The sequence below is a fragment of the Pteropus medius genome, unplaced genomic scaffold (genome assembly GCF_902729225.1).
Source record: "Pteropus medius unplaced genomic scaffold, Ma_sr-lr_union100, whole genome shotgun sequence".
NCBI lineage: Eukaryota > Metazoa > Chordata > Mammalia > Chiroptera > Pteropodidae > Pteropus > Pteropus medius.
The window spans coordinates 9,814,767-9,827,129 of NW_024349519.1; the positions used below are offsets into that span (position 1 = coordinate 9,814,767).

At 36.7% G+C, this 12,363-nt stretch overlaps 1 protein-coding gene across 10 annotated transcripts in view; it reads right to left on the minus strand.

Moving 5' to 3' along the window:
* Positions 1–96: 96 nt before the first annotated feature.
* Positions 97–12,363, minus strand: part of BICD1 (BICD cargo adaptor 1) — a 167,754-nt gene continuing 155,487 nt past the window's right edge. For 5 of the 10 annotated variants that reach the window (XM_039882349.1, XM_039882344.1, XM_039882348.1 and 2 more), the window contains one exon: positions 97–948. In XM_039882349.1, coding sequence (XP_039738283.1) covers positions 755–948 — 194 coding nt within the window. In that variant the 3' untranslated portion in view covers positions 97–754. Of the gene's footprint in view, positions 949–5,844; positions 5,931–12,363 lie in introns of all 10 variants that reach the window. The other 5 variants (XM_039882352.1, XM_039882345.1, XM_039882351.1 and 2 more) reach the window with 3 other exon arrangements.

Genomic DNA, 12,363 nt, shown 5'->3' on the forward strand with positions numbered 1-12,363 from the left:
CACACACACGGGAGCAGCACCAGTGCATCTACTTGTCTGCAATTTTTAAAAATTAAAGATGCCGTCAAAAGTTGAATAAGTCAATGACTCATAACATAGTCTCTTTCTTAGATTTACTTAATGTCCAGTGAAGAATTCTAGTAAAAAAGAAAAAAACCCAGCAGTTTATGAGCTATTGATTAGAAAATAAGTGCATAAACAATGTAAGTGTAGCAGCAAAATCGTTATTGTTAACATTCTGATGCACCTCATTTATCATTTTGTGCAAGAAAAATGACCGTCTGGCCAATTCCAGGTTTCGAACTAAATTAAAACTCATAATTAATTGAGCAAATTATGCTTATTTAAAAATAAATGAATTAAGTTCACCTCTCACAGAAATGAATTTTGTAGACATAAATCATATGGCAAATAAAATACAAAATAAATATCAATGATGAAAAAATATTGGAATCAACTTCTATAGCCAAATGTGAAATATGAAGAAAGATGATTTTACGGTCTATGTATTTTACATTGTCTTAGGTCTCTCTTATGCTATCGAGGTAAAGCCAGACATTTGAGATACATGTGTCCTGTTTTGTTTTGTTTTGTTTACAGGAACTGCAGTCATTTAACAGAACTGTAGCCATTTGATTGAAGAAGTTTATCTGTGACTTAGAGAAATCAAAAAACATTTTACAACATTGGAGTCTGTGTGTTGTTATTCTTCTCAACTTCCTTTCATCTTCCAAAATGATGGGCACTAATCCCATCATACATCTAACAACTGAGAAGAAAACACCCGCTGGATCGTGGGCAGTATCCTGGGTGTGGCTACGAAATGTTCACCCCAGATATTCGTCGACAGGAGATGAAGACTAGGGGTACGGAGGCTTGGAGAGACAGTGGAGAGGGGAGCACTGCGAGCTGGAATGTGGCTGCTCGTCAGGGAGAGCTCTGTCAGGACTGAAAATGAGAAACAAGCATGTCAGCAAGAAACGCATTTATAAGGGGCCAGGTATACGTGTAGGGTTAGACAGACACATTATTTTCACAGAAATTAAAAAAACCAAACAGACAGAAATTTCGCATGGAGAATCATTTGAATCTAAAGCATGCCAATTCTCTCCCCTGAGCATGCTTTGAAAAGGAAAAAAAAAAATTAAAAAAAAGAAAAAGAAAGCATGCCAAGACAACTGCAGCTTTTCAAAATCATGAACAAAACGGAAAAGTAAGACCTGTTAGGGAATGACATGTAAACTCTTCCTTGGGATTGCTTTTTTCAATTTTTGCACACCGTCTCCTTCCCTTAGGTGTCTGGGTTAGTTGTGAGGTTTCTTTAGATCAATTCTTCTCAAACTTTAATGTGTATATCAACTGCCTGGGATGCTTGGTAAAATGCAGATTCTGGTTCCATAGATCTGAGGTGGGCCCTGAGAATCTGCATTTCTAACAAGCTACTGGTGCTGGACCAAGGCTTTAAGATTCTAAATCAGTTCTCTGGTAGATGTGAATTCAATTTGCCAAGGGAATCCTAATATGCTTTAGCTTGGTAGTTTAAATAAGACTAAAGAGTTAAGACATATTCTATTAAGTAGACCTCTGAGAGCCTCTGGTTTAAATAAACACAAAACACTCAGGCTCATCAATGTGGTGAGAAATAATTCTGAAGAATAAGAAAGCAAACTAACTGAATTTCCTAAGGTAAAATTGCAAATCCCAGTTAGGTTCAGACCTTTTGAAATCTAACGAGAGAGAAATTCCACTATGTGGATTTTTGTTTTATTGAAAGAGACTGGTGTTTTCCTAAAACTCTGCTTTCCATCCTTATATCATGAATTCGGTACTACAGAATTCATTTCTGCCATAGGTAGTGTTTGAGAAAACTATTCAAAGTTTATTATTATTATTTATTTATATAAACATAGTTTTATGGGTTTTTTTTTTTTGGCTAATATTACCATTGAACTCATTTAAAATTAGCATTAAAATTTTAATCTTTGGTACTGAAATTATCTTTTGTGTATATCTCTTGAATTTTGATACAAAATCATAATTATGTAAAATATCGATCTGCTTGAGGTCTCTCTTCCTAAAGTCTTTGAACTGCTATAAATTTAGTTTAAAAGGAGACATGCTCTTCTGTACTAGTTAGAACAACCAGTGATAAAAATTTTTCCTATCTCTTTTTAAAACGTGGTAGGTAAACATGAGAGACCTGGAGCTTTAACAAAAGGACCGAGAAAATACTGCATGGCAAGATTCTTCCTCTACCCTCCAGACAGGGTCAGATGGCCCAGGAAACAGCAGCAGACAGACCTTCCCACAGACTCGACAGGGTTTCTTCCCATTAAATATTCATAATCTAGAATCAGTTTCTTTTCAGGGGATTAAACATGTTATTCAACGTAAGTTATGGCAAGTAGCATAAGAAGAATCAGTTTTTGAAGATTGCGTGTAGTTCAATACTCTTATTGATAAAGGAAGACAAGGAGCAACAACTGAAACACAGGCTGGGGTTCACTTGGCCCAATACCTTGACATGATACATTCATGATAATTAAAAGTTTTTTCAAGGTGAGGGGATTAAAAAGTACCAATTGGCAGCTACAAAATCGTTAGGGAAATGTTAATTACAGCATAGGGAATATAACCAGTAGTACTGTAATAATTAAGTATGGTGTCAAGTGGGTTAGACTTATCGGGGGGATCACTTCGTAGGTTCTATAAATGTCTAATCACTATGTGTTATACTTAAAACCAATATAATATTTAATGTCAACTGTAATTGAAAAATAATTTTTTTCCATTATTTCAGATTTCTTACGTAAAATGAGAGTATAAATATTTTATATTATAGTATTACTTTTTAAATTTGCATAAAATGCAATCACACTGTATATTATATGAGAGAAGCATATTTCTGGCTTACAGATTAAGAAATTATTTCTCAAATGTAAATATTTGATATGTTTTAATCATTTCAGATATAGGATGAATTCAGTTTCAGCTCTGATTCCTAAATATCTTTAAGAGCTCTTTTATCATTCAACCTATACCATTCAAGAGCTTACTTTATGTAGGTAAAACCATGTTGTGAACAGTAGGCCTAGGAACTATTACTAAGATATAAAATGGGTATATATTCAGAATGTTTTTCCCCCTAAGCAAGCAAGTTGTTGAGGAGAAGTGCTAAATACCAAACCTCTTTCTATATTTAAATATTACATCCAGGGCTGCAACACTTTGGGCATCTGTTCCACATCATTTCTATTATCTATAAACAACTTACTCTACAATAGAATTGGTCTGTAAAAAGCACATATGAGTTTATATTTTTAAATATGAGACAATGTTTTTATTCAAAACCATACACCTAAAAAGTTATTTGAATATATGTATAAACTGAAGGAAGTAAAACCATTTTTAAAGTGAGAAACAGATAGAACACCTGATATGAAATCACTCAACATTCTTAGCACATTTTGTTTCTTGTTAAACAAACATTCCTTTTCGATTCAGAGATAAAGTGCCAACATGGATTATTTAAATAATCTTCTGACTTTGCTCCTCACAGCACAACTAAAGGGTGGGGTGTCGCGTGTTTGCTGATGGTTAGAATGGGTGCCAGAGTCATTGAGCTCAGTTGCTTTCAGGATGAGTGACCGTGGACAAGTCATGTTACCTCCTCAAACCTTGGTTTCCTCATTTTAAAATGGCTGTAATAACTGTGCTTACCTTATGGGGGTTGTGATGACTAACAAGGGTAAAGAATTTAAGTTGTATACGATAAGAATTCAAAGTTTGGCTATGTGTTAACTTTTCTGCCAGAAAGAAGTGAAAAGGGCAAGGAGGGAGTTAAAATCAATCCATCTGGTAGCGGGCATGGATGGGAAGGAAGCCACTCATAATCCCGGTGAACTCTGAAGAAGACAGCCTTTTCAGCTCTGCATGCATTTTATCATTTCTCTGTGCGGACCACAAGGGGGGACCGTAGAAACCTGTTCTGGACCATGCTATATTCACGTGGGTGGAAACCAGAAACAGTTGTAATTCATTAAATTGCTTTTCCTTAAAGTAAATCATCCATATGGAGGTAGCAAGCAATCTAAAATCCGTTTTTTCAGAAGATATGAAACTGGGACAGGTAACTGTTTCGTCAAACTGGTTCTCCAATAAAAGAAAGGTGAAATGAAGTTAAAAATATTCTCCACCAGCCTTTCCACTCTTTGCTCAAGCAAATGAGAAAGGCTACAAAGGAGCCAGTGGGTCTTTGTCCTGAGGAAAGGTTAATAGCCATAACAGGTATCGAGAGCACACGATGGGGCCAGGTCTGTGCCTCACTCCCTGTCTTACTTTGCAAGTGAAAAAAATGCAATTTCAGGCAGCAAAAGCAACTTTCTAAGATTACACAACTGGTAGGTGTTAGAGGTGGAATTCAAACCCAAGCAGTCTGACTCCTGAGCTCCTTCACTCATTCCTGGAAACAACAGTTCTGAACACCTGTCATGTGCCTGTCGCCATCCCAGGCCCTGGGTGGGAAGAGGGGTGTTTGATGGAGAACAGATTACAGGTTAAGAGTTCACGTTCTTCACCACTACACACATAGAATCCCAATGAGATGGGTTTGAACACTTATAATTATTATATTTAATTACTTATATAATTGAAATTACTCTATAGATGGCTCCTGTTATAAAATGGCATTTGTATGTTTTTAAAGAACTTTCCCAAAGTAAAAACCCTGTTGCTGGAAGTGATGGAAATGGCAGGCTGAGACATTGATCGGGGGACACTGGCTTGGGGCCTATTTAATCATGTACTTTTCCTGCTAACCCACTTTCCCACACAGACAGCTGGCTATATAACAGCCTCAGAGACCAAGTCACGCGGGGGCTTTGGCTGCTGCTGTGTTTCTGGGCAGCACTGTGGCTCCACAGCTCTCCGGCTAACCCATGACCCCATGCAGTCTACTACTGACATCCATTCCTCAGACACACATGGAAATATGTTTGGGCCTGCCCCTACTCAAAAGAAGTCCTTGCCCTGGTAGGAGAACAACAGATACATTAAAATGAGGAAAGAACGATAAGCAGATATAAAAGCCACACCAGATTTTAAAACTTGGGATCATCAGAAGCCAGTTAACTGGATATGAAGTATTACAGGAAGAAGATGAGGTCCTGATGGGGTGCTCTGACACTCACCCAGGATGGAGAGTGATTTCATAATGGATTTGCAAAGCTTTCACTGGAATATAAATTGTCAGCAAACTCTCTAGTTTAGTGTCCAGGAAGTATGCAAACCTGTCTTTAAAATTTTTCCAGTTACTTTCACCCAGAGGGCTCTATCACTGCATATATTCTTTTTCTGAATGCCAATTATAAATTTTTCCCCACCTTTCAATTTCAGTTTTAATGAGGGTCATTGAATAGACAGAAAACAGAAACACTTTCATAAAGTTGTCTTGGAATAGACATAAGATGTGCTTTATATCCTTCCTGATTGTTTGCCTGAGAATGATATTCTAAGGACAAAATACAAACAACTGAAAACATAAGCCAAACATCCTAACAACTCCAGGTTTTCTATTTTGGAAGGTAATGAAACACTGAACTAATCCAAATATTTACTACACCAGTGAGTAAACCTTTAGTCTGCCCAATAGCGGCCAGGAAAATAAACTCTTAACTCTCTTGGAATTTCACAGAGCACATATGGACCTCAAGTATCCAATGTGTGTTTGTGTCACCCATCTTTCAAATAAAATGTAGCAAATACAGTTATGTTTGGAAAGGAGAGATTGGGGTCTATGGATCTGACATGCATCTGGGTGCAGAGGGAAAGGACGTCTGAATTTACCTGACAGTAGGGCAGTCTTGCCTCCCGTCTAGTTGTGAGCACTGTGGCGGTACGGAGGCAGCAGGCTGCTGACAATCTATAAGAAACTGATAAATTAGACATGTATACAAAGAGACGACAGAGCATTATGTTAGTAATGGTAACTAAAGCAGTTGCCTGAGAGATTTAGTGAGGAATGTGCATTCACACAAAACATCTGAATTAAACCTTTCTCCCCCCACCGAATCATGCCAATAGAAAAGATAAGACTTCTTTTCTCAAATACAGTATTAAAAAATTAGTGACAAAATTAGTAGTGAGATTTCTCAAGTATATTAGGACATACGTGGCCATTCATATTTGGTACTTCGATACATCTAAAAATAAAGTGTCTATTAATATAATCAAAAATCTTCAAGTCCTGAACTGGAACATGATAATAGTTACTTGCTTAGCACTTAGATCTGCTATTCTAAAGTGGAATATATTCACTAACTGACTTTGTCAAGACACACAGCCATATCATCAGTCCCATAGGAGCACACTGAGAAAAGCATGCAATATAATCTTTTCCATGATTGATAAAAGGATTTTGGAGAAGGAAATCATCTTTACAGTTTTCTGAAAATAGATTTTATTTATCAAAAGCAAGAATTGATAGCAGAAATCTTAGAATGTTTATTATACAGTAATTGTTAGTAATTTGGACAGATGGAGAAAGCTAACCCAAATGGGAAATCTACTTTTGTTTTATTTTTGGCCATTTTAAAGTCACATAATATAACTCACACTAGGTTGACAAAGTGCTACCTAGTAAAAGTCTATGCTTTAGCTGATCAGTTATGTTAATCATCTATGCCAAGAAAGACCATGTGCTGGGTGTTCTAAAATAATCGGAGAACAGTCTGTTTACTGGTACCAGGCTGACCATTCTAGAATCACCAGGGAGGCTGGTTATAATGCATGGATTATATTTCTGCGAAAAGATTTTGCAAAAAAGTTAAAATTAGAGTTAGACTTAAAAATTCAATTATTCTTAAATACTTGCAGCATATGCTCTTGCTAACTGCTTAGCCTATGTATATGCTTATTAGCATACCTCTTTCCCTATACGTTATGTAGATAATATTTAAGCCAAATTGTCACAAATTCTGGATTTACAGCCTTGAATTAATGAGGCTATAGTTTTTGTTGAAGAGTAATTTATCAATTATTGCTTATTAATAGGAAGAAGATCTGATCCTCATTTAGTATCTGGTATTCAGATTACACACTCAGTAAAGGTCCTTCAAATGTAACAAATATTTCTTTTTTCGTAGCTGTGGGGAATTTTTTTCTTTAATTGTTTGTTTTTCCACTTTGCAGCATGATTAGCTCATTGATTTCCTTTTGTAGAAACTCAGAGTCTTAAAGGATGAATTCTTTTATGCTCCTTTTTTCTTTGCCAATAGTTTTCCTACCTAGGTGGTAATTTTGGAATATCTTAGACTAATTTAGGTAACGATTTTGATAAGGCCATGAGACATGCAGTTCTGTTTAAGTTAACCAGGTGTGTGCTGCCCTCCTATGGTGTATTTGGGTAAATGCAATGGATGCAAATGAACATGAACTGTTGGAAAATCATCTGGAATCTGACTTTATGTCTTACATTACCCGGGAAGTGTAAATGAAGCTCTTCTATAGCAAAGTTTCGGCCTCTGTGGAATGGCAAGCCCTAGAATTAGACTAGAGTACTTACATGGTAAAATGCTTTTGATATCTCACTGATATTAGAAATATATTTTTGCCAATGCAATCACAGATTATTACTCATTTGAAATATGCTTTGTGATGAAATTTAGAAGGCAGGTGAGCAGGGTCATAATATAATGCACTCCCTTAATGAATTGTTTAAGATGTGATGGATATTCCTTACATTTGTAGTAAATATCAGTTTTTCCTTATTTAGAAGTAGCACCAATTCTGGCTAATTATTATTATTTATTTGCATTTATTATTTATTAGTACTTAGCTAAGTGTTATCCTTAAAGCAAATTCCATAAATAATATGGTGCCAGATAAAAAAATGAAATCTGAAAAATAGCTCTATTGCTCCAACTCACCTGTCTTCTAAATTCTTCTACTTGGGTCTGCAGCCCCCCAATCACATGCATGTCTAACCTAGCTGAATAGCCAGTAGGTATCAGCCCATACTTTGTATTAGCTCTAAGATGCTGTGGGCTTTACATGATCTCACCTGCTCTGTCTAGGAGCTCCTCTTGAAGGAACCAGGCCTCATCTCATTGCTTTTGAGGGCATAACAGATGAAAATTATGTGTTTTAAGGAGGAGGCATTGTAGAACCCCAGCAGCCACTGCTGTCATCTGAGCCACCAAAATTCATCTCAACCATTCAACAATCAAGTTACTAAACTCTTATTATGTGTCCGAAACTATGTTAGGAGGTGGGGATAAGAGGAAGACAGAGATATGGTCCTCAGTCAATTGAGAAAGACAAGCATATCAACAAACAATTACAGTGAAGATGGTGATGATGATGATGACAGAACCTCACACTTACTAATTGCTCACCAGGTGCTCGGCACTGTGCAGGCACTCCATACCTCGTTTTATTAATCTTTCCTTTAACCTTTAACCTCGTTTTATTAATCCCAATTTGTGGATGAGGGAGGGGACTTAGGTTAAGTAACTTGCCAGAGTCCACTAAGAGGCGAAGCTGAAATTTGAATCCAGGATGGCATGATCCAAGGACTGAATTAAACTTATGGACACATCACTGCATTGCTTCCCATTATAGAGAAGTGTGGGGATTTCAGAGCAGGAACTGAACTAAATCTAAGTAATCAAAGAATGCTTCCTGGAGCTTGTAACATCTAGGCTGTACACCTAAAAAAAAAATGAGTTGGCCAAAAACTTCTTAGCAACTATAAACTGTTTATGGTCTCCACTAATAGTAATTAAATATATTTAGAAAATTAAAGTGTTTACTTAAAATGTTCAGAACTAAATTAAATAACACTATACATTTATAAGGTCACAGGCCTGAGAAATGTCACAGCATACTCAAGAGACTGTTAGTGCCTCAAGGGCAGAAACGAATAAGAGATATTATCGCTTAAAGCACCTACAGGTCTGTCTTGATTACACGCAAAGAGTACCCTTGTATGATATTCCTCTACAAACAAAGGCCTCAAGTAGAAAAGAAGATATAAAAGAGAAGGAGAACTAAGGAAGGAAATTATTTGCTGAATCAACATGACGTAATTTCTCCTAGGAACTTTATATTAATCTGTCTTAGCAACACTATGGAGTTCTTATTTTCATTATTCCTACCATGAGAAAAATAAGTATTTTTGATATATGGGAGTAGATCAAAATCTCACATATCTTGAGCCTATTTTTTTCTTTAACATTTTTCATAATCTTTCCTACCAGAAACAAATACAGAGCTTGGCATCACAGGAGGTATTCAGCAAACTTTCATTGATTAAATTAATCACCACTTATATTAACTTGCCCAAGGTCACATAGCTAGAAAGTGGCAGAGCAAGGATTTAAATTTAAAGTTTTCTGGTGCTAAGGTCTATTTTCTACTCACTACTCTAGCTGTCTCTCAAACTGACACCAGCTACCTCTAGGAAATGTTAGGGTCATAAAATCAAAGAAACATAAGAACTTTGCCAGACAGTTGACATAATAATTCGAAGGCAACTCATTACCTTAAAAATGTAAAGCAAGATAAAAGGTGCAGGAATGGAGATAATAAGGTGGTTGAAATGAATGAATTTCATTGGCAGGGAGAGAAAGTCTTCTCATATGGTTTCTCCTCAGGCTTCCACTGTTTTTAAACTTTTCAATTCAACTTAGAAAATCAATTTTCTAAAAGTCAATGCCTTAGGGAGTCCATGAGCCCACTGGTGGCTGTTTGAGATGGGAGGAGAGCCTCACATGGAAGGAGGCAGGGAACACCTCTGTGTTTTGGCTCCACAACTGGCTCAGATGACAGTGGTGGGAGTTGGTGTGGACAGTGTGGGTCAGAGCTGATCTGTGGAGACCATACCTGGCCAGGACGAGTAGTGGTGCTGCAGGGATGGTGTCCTTGGCGCCCAGATGCTTTGTGGAAGGCAGAGCAGCAGCTCTTTGTGGCCAACAGTCTCTTACAGAATGGCTTGGACTCCAACCCTTGGTTTTCCTGACTTGAGAACTAATGCTCCCCTACCATTTCATCTCCTGCCCTCATGACCATAAACTCCACCAGGTGCTATAACACTTTCCCATGAAAACAATCTCTGTCCCCTGAGTTTTCCTTTGGCAAATTTCTTGCTCATCAGACACTATTTCCACTTCTCTCACTCTCCTCTTTGCTCCCTGACCATGTTTCAGTTTGTGCACAACCTTCTAAAAATGAGATGTTCGGAAAGGAACTCATGTATGAGAAGATGTTATTGGTGGAGTGGAGTGGCAGAGCTTTGCCTCATCTGAGACACCCTGATCTATTAAAAGAGTGGAAGCCAGCATGGCATTTTTCTGGCAGCCATATCACACTGCTATTTCCCATGAGCTTACTTTATTTACAGATGGCGCCATCAAGTCATACTTCCTCCATCCTATATTTATGGTGTCTGGAATTCCAATGCAATATTTTATATACTTTTAGCTTTATGTTCGCCTCCAATAAGTTTCACCTTTTCCTACCTGAAACATCTTTTAGATCCTATTCTGTCATCTAGCATGTTAACTTCCTCTCCATCTTATTTCTCTTTCAAACCAGAAAATGTGATAATGACTTTTTTATCTTCATCTTTATTTAAAATTAGCAACTAATAATAAGGCCAGGCTAAGTAGAGTCAATATTTCATAAACATCAATCTATGAATTTGGACTCTTTGAACATGTCCTTTCAATTATGAATCCAAACAATTATCATCTAGAATTTCTCTATTTGTTTAAAAAATATAAAATACCTGGTTAGCTTTTTGCCAAAATTTAGATATATCATGTTACCACTTTCTCTGGTCTTATGAGATAATGAGGGTAAGTCTGAACATATGATGAAAGTCAATGACTTCCAAAAATGTGCCTAGGATCAGCCTCAAGGTTGTTGGCCTACAGGTTAGATAGATTATTTTCTTTTCCATTGTATAAAAACTATATTTCCACATTTCTTTTTCTGACGTACCTAAGAATTCACCTACTCACTTTCATATTCTATTTCTCCCTGGGACCTCTTCCCCCGTCTTTCGTAAGGCCATCATTTTTTAGCATCTTTCCTTTAACAAGAAAAGTGAAAAGGAAAGGAATATGTGCTTTCCTCTTTTTCCTCTCTCATTTTGAAAATGGCAACCCATATACTCAAATACTGGCAGGAGAAATGGAAATTCATGATACAAAGCACACACATGCCTCTTGGTGAGACAGTTAATATCTCTGTTAACTTGATGTACCGTTTTCATGACTGTTAAAGAAAGATAGGTTTAATAATGAAATCTACCTACTTGAACATCTGCTGTCATAGAATATTACATGGCTGCTATTTTCAAATAAATATCATTTTGAAACAAAAATCTTACCTACTTGGAGTAAATAGTCAATATTCATTAAGGACCTTTCAATAAGGACAGATGATTAACAGTTAGTAAGAAAGCAAGAATGTTTAATTATGAAAGCTGTTAGATTAAGAATTGACAGAGACAGTACAGTTATGGATTGTTGTTAGATAACTCCACAGCTAATGATCACAGCATAGAGACCTCCTATTTTATGACCATCAGATATCCCTTGTTCTTTCTGTAAACCTGGCCATGTTCTTTCAAACTATTCCATAATTGGGATTAGGGTGATGACGCACAAGGAAGAGCATGCAGAAGGAATGTAGAAGGAAGAGGAAAGATGAAAAATAATAGTAACGTGTAATATTTATTAAGTGCTGTATATGCAGACACTCTACTAAGAACTCTGCATGCAACAGCTCTTTAATCCTCATAAAAACTCAAAAAATAGGTTTTATTTTTATTTAGAAATAAGAAACTGAGGACTAGGGTGGTTAAAAAGTATATGCATGGTCAATTTCTCTATGGGTTTTACAGTGAACGAAAGCTTTTTAGTACTCAGAATACTTAACTGAGTTTGGCTGTCATAATCTCCATTTTACAGATTAGAACACTGAGAATCAGAGGGTTAAATGATTTTCTGAAGACCCATAGAGAGAGGAACAATGAGAACTTGAGCTCAGATTTCTAACTGTTCACCCCATGCTTTTTCAGTAGAATGCTCCATGGAGCCTGTTATAGACTGAATGTGTCTCCCAAAATTCCTATGTTGAAACACTAACCCAGTATCTTAGAATATAAGTATATTTGGAGACAGAATTTTTAAAGATGTAATTAAGTTAAGGTGAGCCCTAATCCAATCTGACTGATGTCTTTATAAGCAGAGGGGATTAGGAAATTTAAGACACAGTGAGAGACCCAGAAATACATTCACACAGATAAAAGGCTATGTGAAGGTACAGTGAGAAGGCAGCCATCTGCAAGTCAAGGAG